At 39.7% G+C, this 27,956-nt stretch overlaps 2 protein-coding genes and 1 long non-coding RNA gene across 7 annotated transcripts in view; 1 reads left to right on the forward strand and 2 right to left on the reverse strand.

The window, feature by feature from the left end:
* Nucleotides 1-4,297: 4,297 nt before the first annotated feature.
* LOC108893562 (uncharacterized) lies at nt 4,298-22,491 on the reverse strand. Of its 5 annotated transcripts, none has more exons than XR_007815313.1 (4): nt 21,876-22,491; nt 20,519-20,615; nt 19,839-19,890; nt 4,298-8,399 (listed from the first exon to the last, which is right to left on the reverse strand). It is a non-coding gene; the product is annotated as an uncharacterized LOC108893562 (long non-coding RNA). The 5 variants fall into 5 exon arrangements; XR_001962693.2 differs by having other exon boundaries at nt 19,839-19,893; XR_001962694.2 differs by lacking the exon at nt 21,876-22,491 and adding an exon at nt 21,234-21,340.
* On the forward strand, nt 21,417-24,366 carry ccni2 (cyclin I family, member 2). The gene is made up of 5 exons (XM_018691685.2): nt 21,417-21,701; nt 22,498-22,654; nt 22,739-22,873; nt 23,632-23,706; nt 23,856-24,366. The coding sequence occupies exons 2-5, from the start codon at nt 22,541-22,543 to the stop codon at nt 24,003-24,005; spliced, it is 474 nt and encodes a 157-aa protein (XP_018547201.1). The 5' UTR covers nt 21,417-21,701; nt 22,498-22,540; the 3' UTR covers nt 24,006-24,366.
* The window catches only part of septin8a (septin 8a), a 38,347-nt gene continuing 34,449 nt past the window's right edge, over nt 24,059-27,956 (reverse strand). Inside the window, exon 10 of the mRNA XM_018691683.2 lies at nt 24,059-27,834. Within this exon, the coding sequence (XP_018547199.1) occupies nt 27,669-27,834 (166 nt within the window). The 3' untranslated portion in view covers nt 24,059-27,668. The remainder of the gene's footprint in view (nt 27,835-27,956) is intronic.

Raw genomic sequence — 27,956 nt, forward strand, 5'->3', positions numbered from 1 at the left:
CAACCAGTATGTCAAATTGTTTTTTAACAATACATTTGAAGGTCATAAAAGATCAGTTGTGTCAGGTGGGTGTAATTTATTAAATATAGAGGCTATTACATCTTTTATGTGGTTCTTTATTAGAATAAAATTGAGTAAAACAGACTATCAAGAGACAAAACGGCCAGATGAAATTAATGGGGGAAGACAGTTGGCAGCGTTTCCTCTTTTTGCAGAGCATTAGATACCTGAAATGCCAGATTTGTTTCTGGGGACTTTTGCTCGGAAGTCTGTTTTCTCCCATATCAACTGATTTATTCAGACATCCTAGATACACATAATCACCTCTGTGTTTTTGTTGCACCCCTATCAAAGTATTCAACAGGTGAAACTTTGCCTTATTTTTCCTCCTCTCCTTCTCTCCTTCACTGAGCTACTCATCAATCATTTGAGTGGGAGTGGGCATGTGTGATACTGTACTGATTACCTACCTTTTATTTCCTGTCACTTGTTGCTTCCACAGTGAGGTCAGATTGGCTCAGTTGCAAAATGCCGGCCCCCGGCAAGTTGGTAAAGGATTTATCTGTATGCAGACCTCCCAAAGGTGCATCAGCAAGGTGGTGACTGATGTTTGAACAGCCACTGAATGGCAGCCTCTCCACTCTGTAAGCTTCAATATGCCGTACATGCATGTAACGCATGCGTGGACAAATGCACAAACAGCATATATAGCTGTAGGGCTGAGTATGTGTTATCCATAAAGAATGGATAATAGGAATTGTAGATATTGGACAACAGGAAACTTTCTACATCTAAACTGAAAAGGGCTGCTGAGAAAGCTTTGCAGGAGTTTTCCAAAGGGCAGAACTTCCCTGTAGGCACTGCTCATACTACTGAAGCAAAAATATTGGTGTGATCAATAAAAAAGAGGAAGGTGAAAAGGGGGCAGAGAGGGAACTGCATAATTCTTCGTGTTTGTTTACTCTATATGTGTGTGTGCATGTATATTTTCCTAACTTCCAGAGTAGACCCCCCCACCAGTTGTGTGTGGGTGCGCACACGCTTGTGACTGTCAGTCATTTCCATTTAAAAAGAAATTACATCTCTGCAGTGTGTGTAGTAATTAGCATATTTTCCATTTGTGAAGTAACTGTGTTCCTCAGGCAAATACATCAAGCGCCACATTATTTCACATATGGGACTATACTGCATTGATTTAGAGAATAGACACAGCTTTTAAATGCTGCAAAGCTCCGAGGGAGGGTGACACAGGCGAGCTTTGTTATGGCAGAGACATGGACGGAGATGACGCAGGTGGGATGTGGGAATGTTAATTTTGTCAATGAAGCAATGTCTCATCTATTTTTAATCTTTCTTTAAAATATGAAGGTAAATATAAAAACAAAACATACTAAATACCCTACAGGGGAGGTTTTTTTATCAGAGGAGACTGAATCAAGCTTGTTATAGCAGATTTAGCAAGCTGTGATACTGAAAGAAAGAAAGAAGGGGAAATGGATAGAAAACCCACTCTGTGTTAAAGTGGATGTCATCAGCATGCACAGCCCAGATTGTTAGCTCTGATGTTGTATGATAAATCTGTGATCTGTGATCCATGGGTTGAATTCACCTGTATAATGGTAAACATCTCTAAATGAAAGTGTGATGATATTGTAGATTATCCATATAAGATGGTCTTTATAATCTAACCCACAGGTTCCAAGGTCCTGAGGACTCAAATATTTCACAAAGATTTGAGAAAAGACTGAATAATATCTACAATTTTGTGTAGCTGAAGCATCTTTTCTTCTTCTTTTGGACACATAACCTAGATGACATACACTCTGACTGGTCAGCCACAGATATGTACATCAGACAGTGTAGCGAGCTGCTCCAAAGCTCCTCAGGGGACAGTCCCCTGTCTCCCTTCCTGTTCACGCTCTACGCCTCAAATGTCAGGTTTAACACTCAGTTCTCGCATGGCTGCTATCGCGGGGTGTATCAGCAGGTACCAAAGGGCTGAATACAGAGGTGTTGCGGATATGTTTGAGGAGTGGCGTAAGCTGAACCACCTGCAGCTCAACATCACTGTGGAAAAGGAGTTAGTGTTGGACTTCAGTAGAGGGAAGAGTCCCCAGTCACCCTGTCATCATCAAAGATACAGATGTAGGGGTGGTTGAGGTACAAATACAGGGAGTACAATACCTCTCACCCCCTTCATGTCTTTCTGGATAAACACTGTAGCACCTTTAGCAATAGAATGATACCACCACAGGGCACCCCCTAAACACCACAGGAGACCCCCCCCCTCACCCAGTAGCCATCGGTCTGTACAACTCCTCTCTCACTGCTGGATACTGACAAGGATTACTGACTATGAAACATATGAGAAGTGAGAAGCGGATAGAGCAGGAAGACAGCTGCAGGGAAGGCTTCGCCAACGTGGCCCCTGGGCCCAGCAGACCCCTGAGGGATGCTGTAAGAGAGGAGAGAAAGAGAAAGGGGGATGAAGAAGTGGGGGCAAATAGGCATGCAGGGCAGGAAGTGTTTGTAGTGTGGTCCTGCTCCTGAACTAAATTATTTACATGTAACACAGTAACACTGATGCACCTTTTGTAGAGTATTTTAGTGTCTATAATTCATAACATATTAGCAGGTATCATACAGTTTCATTTATGTTTGTATACCAAATATCTTTAGCACAAAAATTCTTCAGGATGAGCAAAACTCAATTAAAAAAATCTCCTCTGTAACACGAAACTTAAAAGACACAAGATCACTTATAATATCTTCACTATTATTATTATACTACCACTATTTTGCAGTCACCATTTATGCTTTGTGGGAGGTGTAATGGTGTCTGGCTTTTGTTTTTCTTTAACATACAACAAAAACCTTTGTCAGGAATTGAACAGACAAGTATCAGGATACAAGCTTGCTACAGGGATTCATGATGCATCAACAGAAAGTCTGCTTAAATGACAGCTCACAACTTTCATAAATCAGGGTACACTAGTAAAAGGCTGCCCTCAAACATTTGGGACATTGCCGTCCCCTGGTTGTTAAATTCACAGACATTCATAATGTTTCAAGGACATTTTTTCCTTAAGCCTCATTAATTTTGGACTGGAGCAAACCTTTTTTTTCCCCCTCCTCCTGAACAGGTCTCTAGCATCTCACTCAAGGCAACTTAATAGTAATAAGAGAGAGGGAAGAGCTTTCACTTCTTCCCATGGTGCAGGGATTAAAACCAGAACACACACACACTCACACACTGCCACTCACAGCAGTTAACAACTGCACGTCAGCAGTCTGTTCATTCTTCAGACATTTCTTCTTCATTATTTATTCAAAGGTGATCATCTGTTCTTTAATATTCTGAGAAGTGGCAGGCGTCTCCAGGCTCCTCATTCTCTCCTTACGCTAACTTTAATGATGGTGCTGGTGTTTGCAGGTAATGATTTCAAACAAACAATATTATGATTACGTTTTTTTTTTTCTCACTCATTGAGCATTCATCCCAGGTGTGTCATTTTCTTTGTATTTTTCTGTTTTCAATTGTTCTGTCAGGTAATTGGGAAAATTGCAGTGATGGCAAACACTCATGAATACAATAACAAATGCTTCTCCAACAGCAGACAAACAGAAACACGCCAGTCAAATGCTGGCTGAAAGCAGAGAAATGGTTTTAAATCCCAACTCTGAGTATACAAAAACATGACTATGCTGACCTTAAGCAACTGAACCCCTACTTGAGATCCTCAAATTAGGCTGTGCATGTCTCATTTTGAAACTATGTCATGATATAAACCTTCATTAAATGGCAACAGAGCGTTCCTTCTGCACAAATACTCCCTGGTTGGTTTTTAGAATAACACAGCGTCTCTGCAGGCACTTTTCAGGGACCGTGGAGACAGACAGAGGGAGCAGTTTAAACCATGGACTATTTAAAACGCAGGCACATAGGAGGCTGGCTGGAGCTCACTTGCTGGATAGTTGGCAGATACTTTCTAAATCCTAAGCAATGACAACAGCGAGCTCAGGGAGGAAGACAGAAGGACAGAGAGAGAATGGAAATGAGACAGAGAGAGAATACTGATCTTGAGGATGATTATGCCAACCAGCCTAACATGGGGAAAGTGCCTGTAATTAAGAAACCTAATTTATTTTATCAAGCCAAATGTAATATTGGTAATCTGCACTGTAATAACTTGTTTTAAAGCCCCATATCCCAAGTCATCTTATTATTTTGAGCTATAACGTGAATCTTGTGTGACATCTTCTCCGCTGAAAAAAAAAAAAAAAACATAGAAAAGAGTAGTTTTTACTTCATCAAAAAATTTATTTGATCACAAGAGGCCTGCAGAAAAACGGCCAAGGCTTTAATCGTGCTCTCAAGGTCATTAAATATTGAGATTTGGCCGATGAAAGGGCTTCTAACCTCAATTCCGGAGTACACTGACAACACTTGTGGTTCTAACAGGAAAACAAAATGCCTGTTCACGAGGTCACGATGGAGCCCACGCACTTTTCTCACCTCTCGTCTGCACTATGCCCCCCTCCACCCCCAACAACCTCCACACAAGTCAGATGCCATGCATGGACGATTACAGATGTGTCAGACTAACAGGCCAGCACCAAGTGAATAAATCATCAAACAAGTGTACATAGAACAGATGAGGCACTACTGACATGAAATGCAGTTTAGCCAGTGCTGTTCAATAATGTATTCCGCCTCATGAAGCTGAAATTATGTTCACTGGTTATGTTTTTTTTCCCTCTGGAGATTACACTACATTGGGCTTGTGCAATGTCCCATTTCTTGCTCTTAATGTTATTACTACAGTGTGAACTTTGACCTTGAATATGTTTCTCTGAGACAGAATACATCCTACATATTGTTGGAAGGTAAAATGCCTCAGTTACAAAACTAAAAGTCAGATTTTAGAGGGTTTTTTTGTTTTTTTTACTGAAAATAGCCATCTACTGCAGCCAGGATGCATTATAATGATTATAATGATAATAAAGAAATATTGATTATAGCCACCCCCTCCACTTCTAGACAACTTCTCTGCAGTACAAAAATGTAGTACTGCCTAAACTAGGAAACAATGCGTACTGTATGAGCATAATATAGCAATTATATTTGTTTAACATATTTAGGAAAACAAATGAATACTATACAAACATAACCTCTAGGATTTGCTTGTGTAATGATGCTCAAATCTGACAAGCTTGTACAAACAGTGCTTATTTTATTCAATAAATCCAGAAAATTTAAAATTAGCGAAACTTCTATTTGAAAAAGTGAGTCAGCAAATGGTTAAATCTCTCAAGGCAATTCCTAAAATTTATTCTCAAAATCTTCACAGTGTTCTTAATGATCACCCCTTAAAAAGCATAAATTATTTCAAGGATGTCGCATCTGTAACTGAAGAAACAGACCCTCCTCACATCTCTACCAAGAAAGAGAAACAGGAGGTCCTTCTGTTCAAGCTAAGATGGGAGCAAAATAGTGGGTCGTCAGAGGATACAACCTGGGACGGATATTTTCCCAGTCACCTCACACGGGGTTAGCGTGAGGACAAATCCAGCAGGAGGGCGATGTGAGTTAATGGGCAGGGAAGTCACTGTGAGTTCATTTGCATATCCTTAACTCAACTGAAACTTTGAGGCAAAGGGTGAATTAAACTTTTACCAAAAGGGATTTGCAAATTTAAATCAAATAAACTACTTAAGAGATGTACTGAGAGGCTGTTTTGATGAAGAGTATGCTTGCAAAATTTCTGTGCCCACAGACATTAGTCATCAGATGCAAGCATTATCAAAAGTGCCTATGCTGCATCCCAGTGGGGAAAAGCATGTTAACATGCAACCTCGGACACTGTTTTGACACAGCTTCCGGTGTTAATGCCAAAATGTAAGGATCTGTGTGGTGAATTTTCACAGTCCATCTGTGTTAATGCTTCACATCTGATTATGTTTGTCACACATAAAAAAAACATGGCCACTCATGCATACTACAGAGTGAGTAATTGGGTGTGCTCTGAGCAAAATACAACAAATAGATCTGGTGTGCAGATCAAATGAAGCATTTTCTTAATTAAACCTAACTTTTGCACTGTGTAGACCTGATAGACAGGAATTAATGGGGGATAAGATTACCAAACCCAGACAGTTTAACACAATGACAAGAATGCGCAGGTTAAATGAAACTTTTTGACACTTTGTCACTGAATACTTCTAGCTCTTTTCTGACTCACGGAGCATATCTCTATTTTTGCCTGCATGAAACATGGAAGGCCTCGCACACAAAAATGTAACTTTTTCTGCCTCGAGTCAGGAAAATGAATCATTAGTCATCACCTCTTCCCCTCATTTGGTCAAGTTCACGCCCCCACACTTGTCATCCATTGTGATGAGCTGTCTACCTCGCCTGCGGTATCCTTAAAGCTGCCACAAGTGTTGGAGAAGGGAACCTTCGAGAGGAAAAGTGATGCTATTGTCACTCCTTGTTTTTGACCTTGCTATTTCTGTCACATGTTTAGTGACCTGCACATCCTACGTCATGGACAAACACACACGCACACACACACACTCTGGACTGACGATGATAACTTGTGATTTATCTGAGTTTAACTTAAGGAAGTGTTTGAGCAAACCAAATTTCTTACCCCTGTAAGGGAGGCCTGCAGTTTGCTCAGTTGTGGCCAAGCCTGAGCCTGAAAATTGTCTTTGTATGATCGCATTGCTATTTTTAGTGACAGACAAAGGAGCAGAAAATGAAAAAAGCTCAATAAACCCTCAGTAAAATATCTGTTCTCTAGTGGGCCCTGGTCAACTTGAAAATCAATAGGACTGAATTTGCCTGCATATGAGGGTACGTTTGCTCATTGCTCATGAGTGTTTTTGCAAAAGAGAAACAGACTAAGAAAAAAAAAAACATAAGACACGATATTGTTATGTATCTATGACTTAATGCCTCACGTGATCCCAACAGATTGTGAACATATACATTTTATACAGTTTGGTGCACTGTAACAGATGTATTTAAACCAACATGCCTCTCAGCAACATGAATTCATGCATTTGGTTATACTGCATGTGTGGTCTCACAGGAATCAACCCCCCGCAGTACAGCGTTCCCTTCCACTGAGCACCCTTCCTTATGCAGACCCTTGCTCCCTTTTAATTTTCCCAGCTTCCAGCCCTTTGAACCAAGTGTTAGTTCATTCATTAATATTTATTTCCCTTTACATCACTTTGATGGTGGAGCCTTTTAAATGTTTAATTTGGTTCAGAGCCATTAAACAGTAATGCTGGAGTCTTTTAATTCTAATGTACACATTATGGCACAGCCTAAACACAGGCTGTGTGGGAACAACCTGTATACTCTGCAGCATGGTGGCCTTGTTTCCCATTTTCTCTGTTGTCTCAAAGCATAAAGTCATTTTAATTGCAAACTTTAATACTGCCTTTTCATCATTGCTGTCTATCCTTATCTACATCTCCTGCTTTGTAATTGCTACAGATTTAATATAAAAAGTCAGTAAGGAAAAGTTGTTTTTACCTGGATTTACCTCAACAGTCCAGTTTGTTTAAAGGGCCAAAAAATAACACATTTGTAACACAATATTCAGCCATGAGCTCTTAATTACTGTGTTGGGCAGTAAAGCATTACTTAGTGACATGTTACAGTGAAGTTTTTGTCTTCTTTCTTCAGTAACAAGTTGTGTAGGGTATTACAATTTGCAATTCAATAATTAAATTACAGCTACAAATCCCAGTAATAACCAGTTACGTTGACATCTGAGTTGCAACTGCAGTGTCTTGTTTTCTGTCCCTGCATGTGTTAAAGACAAAGGATGTAATATGTGGGTTGAGTGAGTTATTTAAGGGCACCTTTATTATGTAATTATGTTATGTAATTACTTTTTCAATGAGTAATGTTTAATGAGTCAATCAACCCAGGTTTTGGAAAGCTCTATAGGACCTGAATCTCAAAGTCTTGTCAGTAGTCCCATAGGATATACAATCCATCCACTATTTAACCTGAATGAATCAAATTAGGATAACCTGTCACACAAACACATAGACAAAGCTGCTTGATCTAAAAATCCCACTAGTGCTAGTCTGAGTTGTCTTAAGTCTGTGTGTGTGCATCTATGTGTGTAAGTCCTCCAGGTAATACAATCTGTCTGCAGCCTTCCCTGTTTCCCAATTACCACAGGTAATTCCCCAGTCCATGTGACCACCATCAAACACATGTCCCATTAACTCCCTGTTAGCCTTGCTCACTCTCAGTCCCCATGTCTCTCTCTGACAGCATGCCGTCCTCTCCATTTATGCATCCCGGACCCCTTGTTCATTTGTCGTCCATCACATGGCGCAGGCATCGATCGACTGAGGTCCACCACCACCTTAAAGACATTACAACAGGCTGATCAGGGGAGAGGAGAGCAAGAGGCCTTTCAGTGAAGATACACAGGTATATCACACATAAAGGTGTCATCTGCCTATTTTACAAACTGTGGGTCTGGAGCGTGAAAAAACAATAAGTTTACCAGTTGGGTAAACTTGGGAGCTTGAACCATATTAGGGACAAAAAGTCATGTCTCAGCTTCTGCTGCATCAATTTTGACAACTCTTTTTTACATTTGTCTCAAGAGCAAGAGCTCTACTGAAAGTTTTTTTAAGTGGGACAAGAAGAACATTTTATGAATTCTATTTGTGAAATATGCTAAGTTATAACTGTTACAGGAAACCTTTGTAAGAGCTATAAATGTTCATGATGAAGGCATATGTACTATAGGTGATCAGTGTAGAAAATCTATAACCATAACGTGCTGTGTACACTACTGGGCATTGTATGTTTTATGACTCAGTTCAAAGGCATCAGCTGGCCTATGAGCTGAAAATCTATGCGTGGTAATTTGATACCGGTGCTGATCTGATGGGACTGTAAAAGGATGATGTAGCTTCAGCAAAATCAATGATGTGCTTGATTTTAATAAGATATTCTAGGTCTATTTGAGAAGCTTGTCAAAGAAATGCAGAGGATGTGTGTAATAACTTCTGATCTTTTGGCCGTTAATGTGTCATTTATACGACCCTGTAATATCAAATGATTCAATTTAAACAGGCAGCAAGTTTTTCACGTCCTATTTTCACAACTGACCTGTATCATTGGAGGAAATTATCACATAAGATTTTGTTTTTAAGTGTATAAAGCAATACTGTCACATAAAAGCATCCAACACAATAGTGCACAATGTAGTGGTTGAAGAAGTACTTTTGTCAGCATCATTTTAAATACTAAAATGTGAAATACTCTGATACAAGTTAAGGAGCCAATCCTGCACCACACATTCTAATTAATATACACAAAACTACAAGAAGATTACACACACACACACACACACAGAGCAGGGTTTCATCCTAAACATAAATACTTAAGTGAATTGAAAGTACCAAAACTGTACTTAAGTACAATACTTCCATTCCCAGTGGCAGGTGACACAGCCAGACAATATCCAAAATGTGAAGGTATTCTATTAATTGTTACACTGACAGGTATGAGAAAATGTGCAAGAATATCCACATTATGGATGTTTCTAATATGCTGTACCTTAAACTGTGGATAATTTACATTAACAGAGGAAAATGAAAAACTAATATTTAATATTACGCAATAAAATAGAAAAATATGCCTTCCACAGGAAATGTGGGTGATCTTTTTCTATGATCTAATATAACTTGTTGATTATCTAATATGACATAAACTGCAGTGAGAAGCTGCTCCAACATTAATATGACACAAGATGCAAGAAACAAAATAATTCAGAGGAGCATTACAGCATGATATAATTTCATTAAATGACAGAGGATGTGTTGTGGAATTTGTGTATGATTAGCAATAACAAACCTAATGCTAATATGGTTGAAAGAAACAGGTTGAAAGAAAAAATGAAAGCACTTTTTGTTTACATCATGAGAAACTAATCCAGCATAAGTTTTTGCAGTGATAGACACCATTGATCATGACATTTTACATCATCTCTCTACCATTGGGAGTTTTACCCAGAGGATGGAAGCTTTTGACAGTTATAGTTTTTAAACTAAGAGCAATTAACTGGGCTTGTACAGGCTAGCATGTGTCCTCTTTTCAGCTGTGCACAGTGTGTAACATTACTGCCAATGAAAAATAATGTCATATCTAACAGGATTCTGGTTCACTGGTCCACCTGTCTTCAGTTCATACATGGATGATCTACCACAGTTTTGTCAAAGAGCAGGTATTGTTTGCTGACGATATCTTTGTTTATCTATTTAATAGAACTGTTTACTGTTTCTGCACAACTGTTGCAGCACTGGCAATGTTAAATTTAAATGTCTACACAGCCCCTCTGCTTTGCTAAGGTACACAGTGACATGATAAAACCTTGCACTCTTCTCCCGCAGTTCAGGCACATCTGCACGGGAAGTGTTCCAGACACATTTTCAGTCATCCATCTCACTCATATCTGATGTAACTGATACGCTCCTATTTTAATCAATCCAGCTGTCACACAAGCCACATAATAACTTGAGTTTTATTCACACTATATATGTGCAAACTCGACCTGAGGAGTATTTTTAGGTGTGGTGAGAACTCTGAGCACTGCCAAAATACAAGTGACCTACACTCAATACTATACCTGAATCCTGCCTAGACACAGACAGAGGCCTGAAGCTACGGCTACGCTCCTGTTTTACCTCCCATGAAGACACAGTGTTACTGTGGGTGTATCTATTGGGAACTGTAAAGCTCAGCTTTCTCAGTTCAAGGAACCAAAATCCAGCTTTAAACCATTTCTTTATAGTAATCGGGCATGCAGGCATGAGTGATGAAGGAACTTTCAATAACCATATTACACGCAAGAAGACACAGTGATAACAGTGGCATTGGGCTACACAGTGAATACACAATGCTGTGTATCTGTGCCTAAGAATTAAACATTAAAATATAATTTTAAAGGTTTGTTTGTGACAGTCTGTCTGGACGAGTATGAAGATGATGAAGAGAGGAAAATGAAATGGATGATAGCATCCTTAAAACTGACTTCAACATGATAATTAAGATGTCTAACTTTCCTCTTTACAGCGTGTGTGTGTGTGTCTGTGTCCCATCATGCTCAGATAGCTGGGGCAGGCGTTATCTCACAGCTGTTCAAAACGTATCCTCATTTTACAATGTGATGAAAAACAATTATTTGAGCTACTGGAGTAAATAAAGTAGAAAGGGCTCCTGAGTGGCGATGTGGGTATGTATGTGTGTGTGTGTGTGTGTGTGTGTGTGTGTGTGTGTGTGTGTGTGTGTGTGTGTGTGTGTGTATGTGTGTGTGTGTGTGTGTGTGTGCACGCGTGTGTCCGTCATTTCATTAATGAGCACCTTCCAGGCAGGTTGCTGTGATGAGGACTAGTGCTCTCCTTTCCACAGAGATGAGAAATGATGGTGGCAGCCCAAAGTCTAATTATAAAGTGGGCCTAACAAACCAGCCGTTCATATGTCTCTCACAGCTTAATGCCTCTGAGGAGAAAAACCTGGATCTTCCTGTAATTTTCATTTTTTTGTTTTTCATGTGTTTTATGTTTCGCTTCTTCCTCCTCCTCCTCCTCCTCTTCCACCTACACACTGACCGCTCTCTTCAGCACAGATCCCTCACTGACTTTTTTTTTCAAGAAGTAATGACATCACCAATGGGTTGTCATGGTTATTAAACTGTAGCAATGAGACTTTGAGATGCTGTCCAAGCTATTCTTTTAAAATGCATGTGGGAGGATGTTTGCGTGTTGTGTAGTACTGAATATTCCTGTAGATACCCACCAAGAATAAAACATTTTAATGTTCTCAGGACAATATGACGCGCACTTTGGTGGGAGCACATTACACTGCAATGAATGGATACTGTTTGTATATGGAGCCTTGTGAGGAGCTGAATCCCCACCTTTTAAACCAGTGTTTTCCAACACAGGGTCAGGGACTCCCCAAAGGGTCCAAAAATGAAACAGAGAGATTACAACATGATTAAAGGGGTAAGAAAAGTATAAAATGGTCATTCTTTTCTGACTTTTGTCAAATGTTTTATGTAAAATTCTAAAGACCTTTCCATCTATGAGTGTCTGAAAATCCTTCAAATCAAAGAATCACAAATCAAAAGCAGACACTGTCTCTCAAGTGGTTAAAAGCCAAAAAATTAAGACCACTGCTCCAAACTTTACACAATGAAGCAGGAAACAACAAGTAGTTAGTATTTTAAAATGAAAATAAGTCTACGTGTCTACAGCCACAATAGTGGCTCTGTGAAGCTCTGCTTAGGCGCAGTTGTGGTTTGAGTTAAATGCCAATGTCAGCGTGCTAATGTGGTTATAAAATGATGATACTAAGATGCTCATGGTGTAATATTTACAGTGTTCACCATCTTAGTTTAGTATGTTAGCATGCTAACATTTGCTAATTAGCACTTAACACAAAGGTGCAGTGGAAGCTGATGGAATGTCATGTTTTGCAGGTCTTCAATTTCAAATTTTGACCCCTATGATGGTACTTGATGAAAAGTAAAGTTATTGCAATTCCTCCTCAGGAGGACACAAATGTGTGCACCAAATTTCATGGCAGTCCGTCCAATAGTTGTTGAGATGTTTCAGTCAGTACCAGAAGTAGTACTGCTTGACAAACCAATTGATTGACGTGTATTACCATCCCTGCAGCCATGCCGCTAACATGGCTAAAGACTCATGAAATTCTACTTCCAGAAACAACCCCCCACAACCAAGAAGCTGTTTCTCACATTTCCAGGGCTGTGACTGAGGAGTGCAGTTGACTCCTTATGTAAGACAGCCAGGCAAAGCAAGCAGATGAAAAACAGTTGGAGAGGAGTTGTGGTGCAGCATGAAAATTCAGCAGCTGCAACTCCTCCTTCACCTTGGTGAAATTAGATCAGAGGGTACTTTGATATTTCAACATGGATTTACAGCTGGTTTCTTGAAGGGAAAATACTTTATGCAGCAATGTGCTCTGGGGGCTCGATGACATAGATTTCATACATTACCAGGTCATTTTGACCACACGGTTTCATTGTTCAGCGTAGATTATAAAACTGCTAATAAGTCCCATAATGAGCAGAATTTCCTCTCTAATCTTCAGTGAACTCAGGATAACAGTAAAGAATACCCTCGCAGGTATTACTGCTGTAATGATATGTACAATGGTGGACAATTAGCTGTGTAATAATGATTATTATACAGTGGGTGGTTTCAGCCAAGTAATCTAATGCCATAAATTTTAATTTGTTTAATGCCTGAAGTAAACCCACACTCAATACTGATTAGCTCTAAATTTAAGTCTTCACCCAAGGTGCTATACGACAGAGAAGTGATTTAAATGGAAATTTGCTTATTCCATTTTAAGCACTTGCGTGAGACTGGTGATTAGAATTTAATTTCAAAGTTAACAGGTATTTTTACAAAAGTGTGGCTCAGCCAATCAGAACTGGAACTGGAACCAAATAATTTACGCTGGAATTATACATGTGAGTGCATGTGACAGTGGATATTAAACAAACTGCTTTCACAGAATAGATTATTGACTGCTTGTGCTTCAATTCAAACAGCAAGAGAAGTGTGTTTAATGAACTTGGGAAGTATTTGTACAAGGTTACGATCAAAAACTAAAGGTAAACATCCAAGGTCTACGCTCCAATTACTGAATCAAATGCCAGGAGAGAGACAGCAAACACAAACCAAACTCAATATCCATACTGAGATGAAAAGTTTTTTGCCAGCATTAAGATAGTTTTAATATGAAAGGCAAACAGGAGACTGTCAGAAACTCTAACGCAGACAATGGAAGATATTGAGTTTCCAGAAATTCCTAGGCGATTGCTGCTCTGCTTCCAAGATGATTTTATTATATAATATTTTTCTCTCTTTGTACTCAAGAGAGCTTTTGTGCTGGGGATATTGAAAGCAGCCCGGCTCCTGTGTAACTATACTGCCCCCTACTGATAAAAGACAACCCCAGTATCACTCTTGGAGTTCCTCTGACTAAACAGCAAACTGAATACAGTTAACAGAATATTTAATAATGTTTCAACTATTCAGCATTTTCCATCCACTTGAAGTGAAAAGGGAATAAGAGTGAAGAGTGTAAAAGGAGCTCACAAAACACCCACACAAGAGTACAAATGTCCGGTTTAACAGAAGCAGCTTTCATAAGCTGTATCATTTAAGATGCTTGCATCTTGTACTTTTGCAGATTAATAATATTAATAATGCAATTAATACTTCAAATAGCTTTGATTTGTTTTTCTCAGTCAAATTAACCATTCCCCATAAAAAAAGAGCTGAAATCCCATCTGATGACTTGTCTATTTTATGCTGAGATTTAAATTTATTCCTTAGTCTTTCACACTCAGGATTTAATAAGACATGTGGATAGGTGATGTTACCTTCCACTGTTTTATTTCCATCCATTATGCCACATCCGACACACCGACTATACAAAGTAATAGGACAACCTGCCACCTTTCCATTAAACAGACCATGAAATTGACTGAGCTGGCCTCAGTGTTATTATCTTGATGTTTTCCACTTTCAGCGTACAACATTTAATAATGACATGAAGGCAAGGAGAAAGGAACACCGTGTATTTGTATTATTCAGACCCACTTAGTGACGGCGGTCAAGTTATGGCCTGCTCTCCCTGCTCCCACCTCTTCACAGCTCTCTTTCTTCTCTAACTCTAATGATGTGAAGTCTCTCCCTCTGGATATTCACAGCTAGAGCTTTTCAAGGCAGGCAGGGGCAATGTGGGGGTGCTTCAGAGGAAGAATAAAAGGAGCTTTTTTTAAAAAAAAAAAAAGAATGAGAGGGGAATGGGTGTGAAGTTCAGTATTTCATCCCCATATCACAGGGATGATGAAAAAAGGAAGAACAAAACACGACAGGGGTTAAGGGATGCTGCTGAACAGTCAGTACCCGTCTGAACATCTATGAACTGGCCTGTGTCTCCCTCCAGTGGTAGGCGGGAGATCTATTTTTAAAGACTTATGTTGATCACTACTATGTCAGCTGGCAGGAAGTCAGCCTGTCTGCTTCTGATGATTCCAGCAGCAGTTTGATGGCCAGCTTCCAGTCACTCTTCCTGTATATCTGCATTAGGTGTATGGGGGGTGGTGGTGGTGGGGGGGTGGTCGATGGATAAATGCAGAATACACAGTCAGGTCTGTTGGCCAGGAACCATATGCTAATCTGCTTAAATACTTTTTAGTGTATTTGTACAGCAGATGCTTCCAGCTGAGCAGGAAGGTTAAATATTTAAAACACGACTCTGCCCTGCTACAATATCCCGATTAGAAGTCACTTATAGACACAAAGTGACGGATAATATGCAACCTTTGTGGTTAAAAACATCATGGGCTCACACTTTTCCCCCTAAGAGCTATGACAAGATTTCATTTTGAGCCTTGTAGTTTTCATTCTATTCAATCACTTCTTTCACTGTTTGTGAAAACTGCTCAGTAAGGACCCATTTGGTGATTTTCTGGTCAAAAGATTACACCGCATTATGAATTAAAACCAGGCTAAATCTGGTAGCATAAACACTTTAATGTGACTACATATTCATTACAATCCTGTTGAAATAATGGATTTATGCAGCCATGGTGGCTAAAAAACTTGTACTTTTCAACCCAATTTTAACATAGACTTCATCTTTTGACCTGTAAGTCACCAGATCATTACTTACTGGGTGCCTTCATGAGCAAACCATTATGTGTTGGTTATGGTTTGGAAAAATTATTGATTTTAGCAATGGCTGATCATTAGAATGTTAATCATCAACAAAAAATTGAGTATTTGCTGCTCTCTCTGTTATATGATTGCATGTTAAACATTTTTGTTCAATGTAAGGTAAAAATACATAATTATGAATTGATATGGCTAACAACCTGGCTGCATGCCTGTATAAAGAGCCTATAGATAGATAGATAGATAGATAGATAGATAGATAGATAGATAGATAGATAGATAGATAGATTGCTTGCTTGCTTGATTGATTGATTGATTGATTGATTTGGTACACTGACAGTATAAAAATACCATAGGATGTACTCTAAGAACATGTGATCTCCTCTATAGGGATTTGTACTAAGGGTAATGTAGACAGTACATTTTGTCCTAACAGTGAATTCCTGGAAATCTGAACAGCCCTCCATGAACTGCAGGGATACATGTATGTAAGTTTAACTAAGCCAATGCCGAGGCGACAGCGCTGGAGAGGGGCCTCAAAAGATAAAAAGAAAAGAAAGACCATCTCGGTTTGGCCCCAACACACAGTGATCAAAGTCAGAGATCAGATGTGACTTTAGGAACATAATGTGCTCAGCCAAGTGTGCAAAGCTTTCCTGACAGGACAAAGTTGGTTCAGGGTTGACATTGATTTACGGTGTGGTGTGGAGCATTCTTTGTCTATGGGAGTGGAGAGAAGACACAGGAGGTCTGCAGACACATTGTAAATTCTTGTTAAACTGATCAGAGCAGACACTGCTCAAACCATCACTGAGACATCAAACTAAACATGTAGAGTCTCCTTCTCTGTTTCATACTTAGGATCCAAGAAGCTGAGGCCAGTGTATCCCCGAGGCTCTGTAAGTGTTTTATTCTCTTGTACAAGCAGTTCAGCTTAGCTCCTTTGTGAATGTAGGCTACTGTAGAAATGTAAATAACTACATGTATATACATATTCCTTTTGGATAATTCAGTGTTTAACAACCTTTTAAACTTCATACATGTAGATTTTCTGACTGGATTTCTCATTAGTATTTCATACAACAGGAGGATTATGTGCAGCATGTTACTGTATCTCTTTGAAAAACTGTTGTTCCTAATATGAGTTCACTGCACACATGCCCCCCTAACATTCATGATTTCAAAATGTTTAATCAATTTCATCTATTTCATTTAGTTCAAAGAAATTATTTAGCATGTAAAAAATTTTATGTAGCATCATATGTTACTGGAAGCACAAGTGATGCCTTAAAATTTCTTACTTCATCTGACCAGGAGCCCAGAAAACAGTATTCATTTTACAATGATAAGAAACAGAGAAATGAAGTCAATTTCAAGCTGTGTCCAGCAGATACTTGATGTTTTTCTTGCCAAACCAGATTAATTAACAAACTTATTAATTAATTAAATTAATAATCACAGCCCACTTACTACATTTTTTTGCCTGCCGTTGTAATATTGCAATACACTAAAATAAACAGTGTAACTAATGATATCATATCAACATAAATGTAAAGCTTTTTGTATGTAAAAGCTCTCTCTCACATGATAGGTTGATTTATGTATGGATCTTCAAAAACTTTTTTATTTATTTAATGAAAGCATATATTTGAGACTTGTTTCTATAGATTTATGTCTTGAGTGGGAGCAAATGGGCTTAGAGCAGAGAGCCACAGACAGGGTAATGAAGTATTCAAAGACTGACTAATACATTGTTGGTTTTGGTTGTTTTATAGAATGATAAAATTATAAAATATCACCAGCCTCATCCTTTAATCAATAGGTGTTCTTCAGTGATAAAAAACAAGTTTGTTTGTTCATTTGAGGAAAAAAGTTTCTTTGCTTGAATGTTTTAGTTGAAGTTTTTGTTTTTTCCTCTAAGCACTGTATAATGTACAGTAGTGTAGCGTATTCATTTTTAGCTTGGCTCTGGCTCTTATGGGAATAAGTAGTGTTATTGCCATGCCCTGTCTCTCTCTCAGAGCTATACAAACCCACCCTAAAAACACCCTGACCTGAGTGATACAGATGCTTGTGTTGCTACTGTGTACCATCAGGTAGCAGCCTTACACTCAACCATGAATATCAACAGTTTTCCGCCCAGCCCGATTCCCCCCGGTGATTGGAGAGCGATGGAATGTAAACACACACACAACGCTGTGTAAACACGCAAAGCAGCCAATCAGCAGAAGCAGTAATCAAGCACGACATTCTGTGTGAGATACAGTTCAGACTGCTGGGAATGGAGACAAATGAGGAGAGCAAGAGACTCTCCATGAGACAGGAGGATAAAGAGAAGGACAGAGATATGCGAGGACTCAAGCCCCAAAACGTGTGAGAATAACCTTTTGATATCAAATAAACTCACCATCCTCACCTCAAGCACAGTGTGTCTAAGTCAAACACAGCCTTGATACAGTACACAACCAGTGTGTTCCCACTGGCTGTTACACTCTGTCAACATGCAGATATGCAGATATGCCGCTCCGCCACAACCGTCATTCCTGCCGTGACCTCGGCTCAGGCACACCGGTCAACTTTGTTTTTTATCAGTCAGCTGTGCGAGGTGACTGAGAGTGATAAGCAAATCCTTGTGTGAGAAGCTGACGTCTATTTGCTGGTGTTAGAAAAACTCTGTTGACTGGTACGTATGGACCGAGAGGGTCCAGCGCCTCAGAGGGTCATTTCTGAGGTTTCCAGACAGAAACCACAAGCAGAGAAACTACCAGGAAACTGTGAAGCACAAACGTGTGTTTTTTTCCTCAGTGGTGAAACAATCATTGCGATGTTACTAATGGACTGTTGTGTAGTCTGAAATCTGTACAACAAGCTGTCCAATCTCCCCATCAGAGACTGAGAAACTAGGACTCTAACAGGTCTCTGGCACAGCTCAATGGCCTCTAACTGACACAAATAACTCATTCATATTTCAGTGATAACAATGAGTTAGAAAGAGCTAAATAAAGCAAAGATCCAACATGAATGATTACTTAAGATCTTATTAAAACACTATGCTAGTAAGTAAGTATTTGGACAGTGATACATTTTCCATTATTTTGGCATTACTCCAGTAGACTCATTTTAAAATGAAAAAGTACTACCTCTTTAATACCTATCCTTTTTGGGGGTGCTCTCCATAGATAACATGCCTAAATATATCAGTTTAGAAATCTGTATCTGTCAATCTTTGCTGGCCTGGCTTATGTAATGTTGGGTTCTTTTGACAGTATCTACATTTGGATTACATATATAATAAATCATAAGGACTATGCATGACTGTGTGAATTTGGACTCTTGCGATGAATTTACAAATATTTATTACCCCGTTGGAAAGCCAGACTGTTTTGAAGGCAAGGAGACAACATATCAGTTGCACAATCTACCCTGCATCGTACCTGGATTATTTTTACATGAGTGGGTTCTTTTTGATAACCTCAGTGACCAAAAAGGCAAGAGTCTGATTTACTTATTTAGTGCTAAATGTCCATATATATATTCATAGTGATGTGCTGACTTTAAGCTTTATGGGTGTTTTGAGGGTATTCACATCCATATTGGCTGAACTGTGTGGGACTCGTAGTGTCCCAGAATAATAAACATACTGCCAAAACAACCAAGAAGTGGAATGTTCCTGACTGGTTAAGTCGGGCCCCTGACTGCACTCAAACCCTCAAACCATCAAGTCTTTCAATCACTGAAGACCAGCCTGAGGGCAAAAAGACAAAGCTCCACCAGCACAGAAAACACTTTAATATGTAATCCCTGACATTGTTCATCTCATGTGGATGCAGGTACTATCATATTAAAAACAATAATCTAGCTAAGAAACACACACAAAAACATTTCACTATTATTATACTGCATTGTGTGTTATGATCACTTGCTGTAGATCAGTATTTGTAGCACCTTAAACTTACTTTTCTAGCCTTCAAATTACCTACAAGCTTTCCAATAATTATAATACTTTGATCAGATCACTGTCATTATTGAGTTTTAATTGATTTCTTTTGGAAAATTCTTTGTTCACTCACTTATTTCCAAGAGAAGGTCAGAGGTCAGGGTCAGAAACATCCAGATGCCACACTGCTAAGGATTCAGGGACACAGGGACACAAGATAAAGTCCTTGAGTTGTTAGTTGTTGTTGGTGTTCAGAAACCACTAGATCAGACTAAGCAGGAGTTAACAGGTTAACTGGTCATTCATCACCATGTGAAATGCTTCCTGGCTGCAGCTAAAGCGACATATTGATAAATGGTCTCATATTTTCAGTTGCTATATAGGAGAGTGAAAAAGCTAATTTCTCTGTGAACTCTTACAGATTTTGTGAAGCAAAAAGGAAAACAAGCTAAAAAAAAATGACATTGAGCAATACTGAGTGAGGATTGCAACATTTTCCAGTGCAGTTGCAATCTCAGCCAGGGTGTTTATTTTGTTATTTTGCAGATGGTGAAAGTATGGTGTTTAGTTTCACGATCAGCTGAGATGGCATTTAATTGAATTTAAATGTGTAATGGCTGGACAGCAACACTCAGAGAGACCAGGTGCAGCAGGTCACCACACTGCAGTACAAACATCCAGTTAGGGTCAACGCTGTGATGCCCTGATAATACTCATGTCAAATACTATTATCAGTAAAGACAGCAAGAGTATTCTATTACTTCATGGTGCATGATATATTACGTGGTAAATTATGTGATTGTGAGAGGTTACCTTATGTTTACTTTCCACTGTAGGTGATTCAAGTGCATGCAGTTCTGGTTCTTTGATGCCAATGTTGGCCAGAGTTGGTCTTCCTTTTGGTGTAGAGCTGTAGTGATTAGACAAGCCATTGATTAGTCAGCTAGCAGAAAATTAATTGTCAACAATTTGTTTATCAAGGAATCTGTTGAGTAATTTTCAGACAAAACAAAACACCCTCCCCCCAGCTTCCACCCCTAACTGTATACAGCGCACCCACATTGTTTGTGGTCATTTTGAGTCTCTTTGTAGTTGTTTTGAGTAATTTTGTGTCTCTGAAGTCAGTTTACATGTCTTTGTAGTTGCTCTTTGTCTCTTTGTAGCCATTTTGAGTGTCTCTGTAAATATTTTGAGTCTCTTTGAAGTTGTTTTGTGACGCTTTGTAGTTAGTTTGTATCTCCTTGGAAGTAATTTGATTAAATTACTGAAAAGAAATCTTAACTGTCTTTGGAGTGACGAGTGAATCAGCCTGATTCAAATTCCTTCCAGACATGATCAATTTTTATATATTAATACATATATTATATATTTTTATATATTTATATTACTGTATTTGAATAACACAGGTGATGAAATAGAATCAACCAGCATGCAGCAGAGCAGGAGCTGCTGTGGTACATTCAATCTCAGCAGCATTAATTCACCAAAAATAAGGACAAACCCAAAGCAGCCTTTTGTATCTCGGCACCTGATCAAACACGTTCATGGGGAGCAGAGTGAAAATCTTCCATTTCCAGTGAAAGCTCGACCATTTTGTGTGATGGGTCCCGTATGTCTGACCCACTAACACATTTCTGTTTAATAGACGGGGTGACGTCATGGAGGGGCGGAGTCTGGGGGCGTTCAAAACACAGGCTGCCCTCAATCCTCACTGATTCTCTGCTTCCTGCCTTGTTTTGCGCTTATTTTCTTTGCCATTGCTGCAGTTATTTGAAATACTTCGCGCCGTTTGTATTATTTGCTCTTTTTATATAATGCGGCTGCCTCCCGTATATTCATCGCAAAACAGGTTTTGTCCCAAGATTGTTTTCTCTAGCAGGATCTTACTGGTGTTTGTCTGGTTGTTGCTTACGGTGAATATGGACTGAATATAACAAGAAAAGCCGTATAAATGCGCCTGCCGTCGAAGAGATACCCTGCGTTTGAAATCGAAGAGGTAAGACTGCTCTAGCAAAAAGAGAGAAAAAGAAAAACAAAAGAGGAAGACAAATGTTTTTGTCTGCAGCAGCAACTGTGCAAGAGGGCTGCAGCAGCTGCAGCCCATTATCCCGCCCGGACCCTGTCTGTCTACGTTGCTTATCACCCACAGCTGATTAAAATAGTCACATACCAGTGATTTCAACTTTGCATTTTGCATTTAAGGCCAGTCTCCTCTCGATCCTGCGCTGCCTGCTTACAGAGTCTGAAAATGGCGATGTTTATCAAACTGAGCGCGCAGCCTGTTTCCTGCTGCATACTTGGCTCTTTGAACAGAGTGCTGATGAGGTGTTTACCAGATCATAATAACTGGCGCTCAAAACTGACAAAAATATGGACAGTAGGACTTGTTCAAACCCGCCCGAAATTGAGAGGAGTTGATCTAGTTGTTGTTTTTGAGCTGTGGGTTTTTCTGATCATTAAAACATTTGTATTGTCCCACCTTTTTATTTTCTTTTACCTTACTTTCTCCTCAGTTATATTCCTTGCACCATTATCTAACCTTTCATATGAAAATGGTAAGAAAATTGAAGGTGAAATGTGCAGGAAATAATGCTAAGTGAGTAGATAATTATTGTTGTTTGACCTCTGGATGAAAGCAATGAGCACAATTTAAGGGATTCTTAGTTTATATGAAGGATATGTTCACAGAATAAGAGACCACAGCTCTTTTAAAGGACGTTTTGTTTTGCATTTGCCAATCTGCTCCCATTGTCATCTCTTATCTCTTGCTTTTCCTCCTCCCCCTCTATCAGGTGTGTGTGCCCTGGGTGCAGCCTGGCCTGTGCTGTGGTGGCGATGAAAAACCCAGGAGCCGCCGAGAGCCGTCGGCTGGTCGAGCTGCTGGAGGGCGCTCTGGTCAGAGAGACTCGCCTCTGGAAGGTGCCCGTCTTCAAGAATGGATGCATCCAGGTGAGACCCGAGGCCTGCACTTGCTTCCTCAGTTCGTTTTAAAGGTACATTATTAACCACGTGTCGTCTCGTTTGACTGCTCAGGGCGCTGACATCTCTTTATCCCAGCACCGAGAAATGATCGTTTGGCTTGGAGAAATGAGCCGGCTGTTCCAGTTCTGTCCAGAGACCTTTGCACTGGGAGTCTGTGTCCTCAACCGCCTGCTGTCCACTGTCAAGGTAGACCACAAGCTCTTTTGTCCACAGGCCCATTTGTCCAGCATCTAAAATGTACTCTTTCAGGTTAAAGTAACTGAGAATTTCCCCATTTATAAAAACCCACACAAATGCCAGCATTTAACAGTCCAAAGTCCATCTTAGTCTTCTTTTCCCAAGCTAAAGATCTTCATTTAAAACAAGCAGTACATTTTGTCATCAGTTTGTGCTCTGAATAGGGCTGCAGTGAATCTGCAACAATCACATCTTTACTAAGGGCCATTAACTTCCCATTTTGACTGTATAAAGTCTGCTTAAATTAAGCTTGACTTAAAATAGCCGCCACTCTCTAGAATCAAACTCGCGTGAGCGTCTCAGACCTTTTGCGACCACTGATGCACAACATACAGCTAAACATTTCTTTACTGTTACTGTGATATTTACATATCTTTATCAGGCCTGAACTGAGATAATGGTTTGTCCCCGCTTTGTTGAAGGGAGGAAGACATGATAGTGGGGCAGATCTGTCCACTCCGTGCAACCTAAAAAAAGAGACACAAGTGTAATTGTCCCATTAAGTCCCATTAAAGCGCTCATAACCCTCATCACCTCCAGAGAGAGGCCAGCTTAAATGTCCTCATTTCCCAAATTCACTTACTGATGGTTAGGATCTGTAAAAGCAACAACAAAGCATTGCATTTTTTTTCCTGATGTTTATTTTCACACTCCTAGATCTTTTCTGGCTATTAGGACAAACTAATTGAAGTCTTTATCTTTTTTAGGCCCAAACAAAATACCTGAAATGCATTGCTTTTACCTCCCTGGTCCTAGCTGCCAAAATCAATGAGGAAGATGAGGTAAGATCTCCCTAAAGGACACACAGAAACAATAATGTCAGCTTAGAAACACACACTCATACACACACACTCACTCAAATAAGCGACTTCAGTGCTATTTCAAAACAATATGTTTATTTGCTTCCCTTTGTTGGTGTCTGTTTTAACAGGTAATAGGTTCTGTCAAAGACCTGGTTGTGCAGAGCGGATGCAACTTTTCAACAGCGGAGATTCTTCGCATGGAGAGGATCATTCTAGACAAGCTGCACTGGGACTTGTACACCGCAACACCTGTCGACTTCATTCACATAGTAAGTTAGACTTCAGCAGATAGACAAGCAAACAGAACAGTTTTTTCTGTTTTTTTTGTTGGTTTTTTTTTTTTTTGTTGGTTTTTTTTTTTTTTACTGGACCTGAACTGTCAGAGCACCTCACAGGGAGCTGGCTGGACTTTGAAATGCATTGTGAATTCAGGTCCTGGTCTTGCCCTTTAAAAAACACAGCAGTACAAAAGCACACATTGAACCATCATGCTTCCTTCAAGGTTGTGTTCACGTACCCTCAACAAACCCCCACCCACCTCCCCCTGCCCCTGCAGTAAAGAATTGGTCCTGTTAGAGATTGTGCATTTATTGGATTTCACTCATTGTGCCCATGATTATTATAAACTGCATAAAGTCCTGGTTGGAGTGTGTCCTCCCCTTCTTTAATAATCACTGTAGCCAAGAACAAAAAAATTATATTGTGTTTCTCACACATGCAAATAACAAAATCAGAGGATCTGATTAGAGGAGAAGTTAGATTTACATTTGGTTTTCCAGAATATTAGAATAAAAATAAAATAAAACTAAAATGTAATTAAGTAGTGACTGTCTGACAGCTGATTTTTATTTACCAGTAATATAATATATATAGTTGCTGCCTGACCTCAGCTAGTGCTAAATGTGCACACTTTACTCAGTTGGTTTAGGTCTAATCTAATGGATACATTTCCATTGAATAACTTCTAACCCTAAAATCACTGCTTAATCGTCACATCTTTGCCTAAATGCCGAGGTAAAAGTTTTTTCCCCACTCTTAACAGATTTCATCGTCGGCTATCTGCAGCTTCACTGCAAAACTGACAGTCCTGTATTCTGTAAACCCAAGTTGTAACCCGGGCCAGTTACCCTAATTGAATGTGTGTGGACAAAAAGCAACAGAGACACGTTTTAGCGAGGTCCGAACAGAGCCATGTGAGATTCCTCTAACCGTATTAAGACTGCATTTGCAAGCTGCCAGCAAAACAACAGGCGTGTTGCATGTCAGGCCAAGGCACTTCTGACTTAAACTCTTACCCAAAGCCCTACACTGGAAACCCAAACCCTGCTACCACCAGAGGGAGTTTGCGCATGTAGACAGTCACCTATGCTGTCAAACCTCAAGAAACAAGCAACAAAAGATGATTTGGGCGGGTTAGCGCACCAATAACATGCTATGGACTGTTGAGACCGTTTGTAATGTCAAGAACGGGTTTGTCGTTTTTCAGAAATCCCATGCTGTGTTACTTAGTTTACAGCGCGGTACTGTTTCACGCTCTGAATCTGTAGACAGTAGTTTAATTGTTAACCCTCACAAATCACTGCAGGCAGTAACCACTGAATGAACTGTTGACAAACACGCACAACATCATTTAGGTCCCTTCATGCAGTTGGGGCCCAGGGCTGTATTCATAACACTTCGCAACAAGAAGTCCCACAGGATGTAACGATTAAAGATCCATATTTAAATTTAGCTCCTAGCTGATATACCTCAACAACTATTGGGTGGATCGCCATGATATTTGTTACAGATGTCTCTCAGACAGTGAAGCTTACAGACTTTGGTGATCCCCTGGCAACAACTATAAAAGGGAAATTTGATCGAGAGATTCATGTTCCTGTCAGGGTGACTTGTAAAAAGTTTAATTTCCATCTTAGTTTCATCTACAGTTTACTTGGTATCATGCATTTAGGCAGAGATTTACAAAACAATCCATTGTAATATGATCTATATGAAGAAGTGGGACATTCTGGAGGTTTCAAAACGCAGATGTCCCAACTGTGTTTTCTAGAGCAGATGAAAGTGCTTTAGTGCCAGCAGTTGGACACTTTATGAATACAGCCCGTAATTTCCTCTACATAAATAGTTTACACACTGTATTGATCTGCTCTATTGGACGGTTGTTGAGAAAATATTTAGAAGACATTGATTACATGCCCTGGAAACACATCCCCAGTTGATTTTGTGAGGTCTTGTTGTGCATTTTGCGAGTCAATAACCTCATCCTGGACCAAAGGGACAACACATTACCTCAAGGAATAAATAATAGCACTAGATTGGTTCGTGATAGTGAAGTTGTAGGAGGACAGGGACATTTTCTTAAAGCCACAAACCATAAATTGTCACTAAAAAGCATCTTGGCACATTTGAACTGAATTGGATCGATTCAGTGTCTTCACCAAAAACAAAAAGAAAATGGCACTTTCCCTTTAATATTACAGGTTGACTAATATTGGTGTCACAGGTTTACAGTGTGTTGGAGTTATTGTTGTGAATCTATTATTGTCCTAGCACTTCACTTTTAAGTAATACAAAATCCAAGACTTTTAAAATAAAGAGACATAATGTATTAATAAAAGCTGTAATAAAATAAAGACATTTTTTCTTTTTTTATACTATTCAAATAAATATTTTTCAAATAAATACTTTAACTATACTGTTAATATCTCACAATTACATTCCCCCTGCCCTGAAGAAATCACTCTGCATTCCCTTTCCCTAAATAAAGTGTTACTCTCCATTGTCTATAAAACAGCAATCAATAAAATCTATCAGTAATTTGTCACAGACTCTCCACCTTGACACTTTGATATGAATAAATAAGAGGATTTACAGAGATGCCTTGTCATTACCTCTCAATATGCTCCAACATCCAAGTGAAACTCTTTTGAAAGGCAGAGTCAGCCATGTGACGCTCAAAGCTTTGACCGTCTGAGATTAAACATCTGCTTTTCTTTGCTTGCTACATTACCCTGAATTACGTATGTTAACAAAATGGAGTGATAAGGGAAAAGATGAGGAGGAGGGGGAATTTAGAAAGAAGAAATAGTCAAGAGCAACCGTTTTAGCGGGTGACTTTTTGACTTTGGCACCACATTGCTGAATCCACCTCTCAGCGATTTCCACTCTCTTTAAAACCCATGGCTTATTTTTGCTACAGAGTAAGAGACAAACAAAGCAAATGAGCTAAACACAAAAAGACATTTGACTAGAGCAAACAAACATCACAAGAATGTGTTGATATTTTGAAATCTAGTGGATGTTTTTTTTTCACTAGCCACATGTCAGTATTTTGCAAACTATGAAGAAGTTCTTTAAGAGTCAAATTACAATTTTTTTTTCCTTTTTTTTTTTTTTTTTTTTTTTACATTGAGCCCCCTCTCAGGTTGTGATTTACAGTTCCTGCCTACAAACAGGAACACAGAAAAGCACTGCACGTACGATACAATACGAACAAGATTACTATGATTCCTCAGGCGGGGGGAGGGGGTAAAACCTGATAGTGAGATTCTCTATCTGCGTCGTCCTGCACAGAGCTGCAGGTCTGAACCTTACACAGTAATGATGAGCGATGAACACTTGAGAACAGAAGAGAATCACAGGCTGCAGAGACAGTTCTGGATGGATGAGAATGAAGGGATGAATGAATGGTATATTTCATGTTAATATGGAGTAGTTGATGTAAGGGGAAGGCAATGGAGGGATGGACAATGAGACAACAATGACATCATTATGCTAACGTTTTGGTCTCGTTCCTCTTCATTCCTCCGCTCCTCTCTGTCCTAGTTCCACGCCCTGCTCGTCTCCGGCCACCCCCACCTCATTCCGTCCATCGGGCTCGGCTCCGGCGTCGGCTGGGACTTGGCGACAGACCCCGGTGTGCTCCCCGCCGGGCCTGGGCATCAGAAGAGGCCTTCGGGCTTCCAGGCGGCGCTGTGGACCAGGCAGGTGCAGCACTGTATGGCCTGCCACCAGCTTTGGCAGTTCAAGGGCTCCACATTGGCCTTGGCCATCATCACCTTGGAGCTGGAGGCGCTCACACCTGACTGGTTCTCTGTCTTCACTGACCTGCTGAAGAAAGCACAAGTAAGAGAAATGCACGGGGGAGGAGCTTTTCCTGATTAGTTGGCGTTTGAGTAAAGGAAAATGTACATTAGAGCCCGATCTATACTTCAGCATGTGTTGATATT

This window comes from Lates calcarifer, linkage group LG20 (assembly GCF_001640805.2).
Source record: "Lates calcarifer isolate ASB-BC8 linkage group LG20, TLL_Latcal_v3, whole genome shotgun sequence".
In the NCBI taxonomy this organism is placed as follows: Eukaryota; Metazoa; Chordata; class Actinopteri; family Centropomidae; genus Lates; species Lates calcarifer.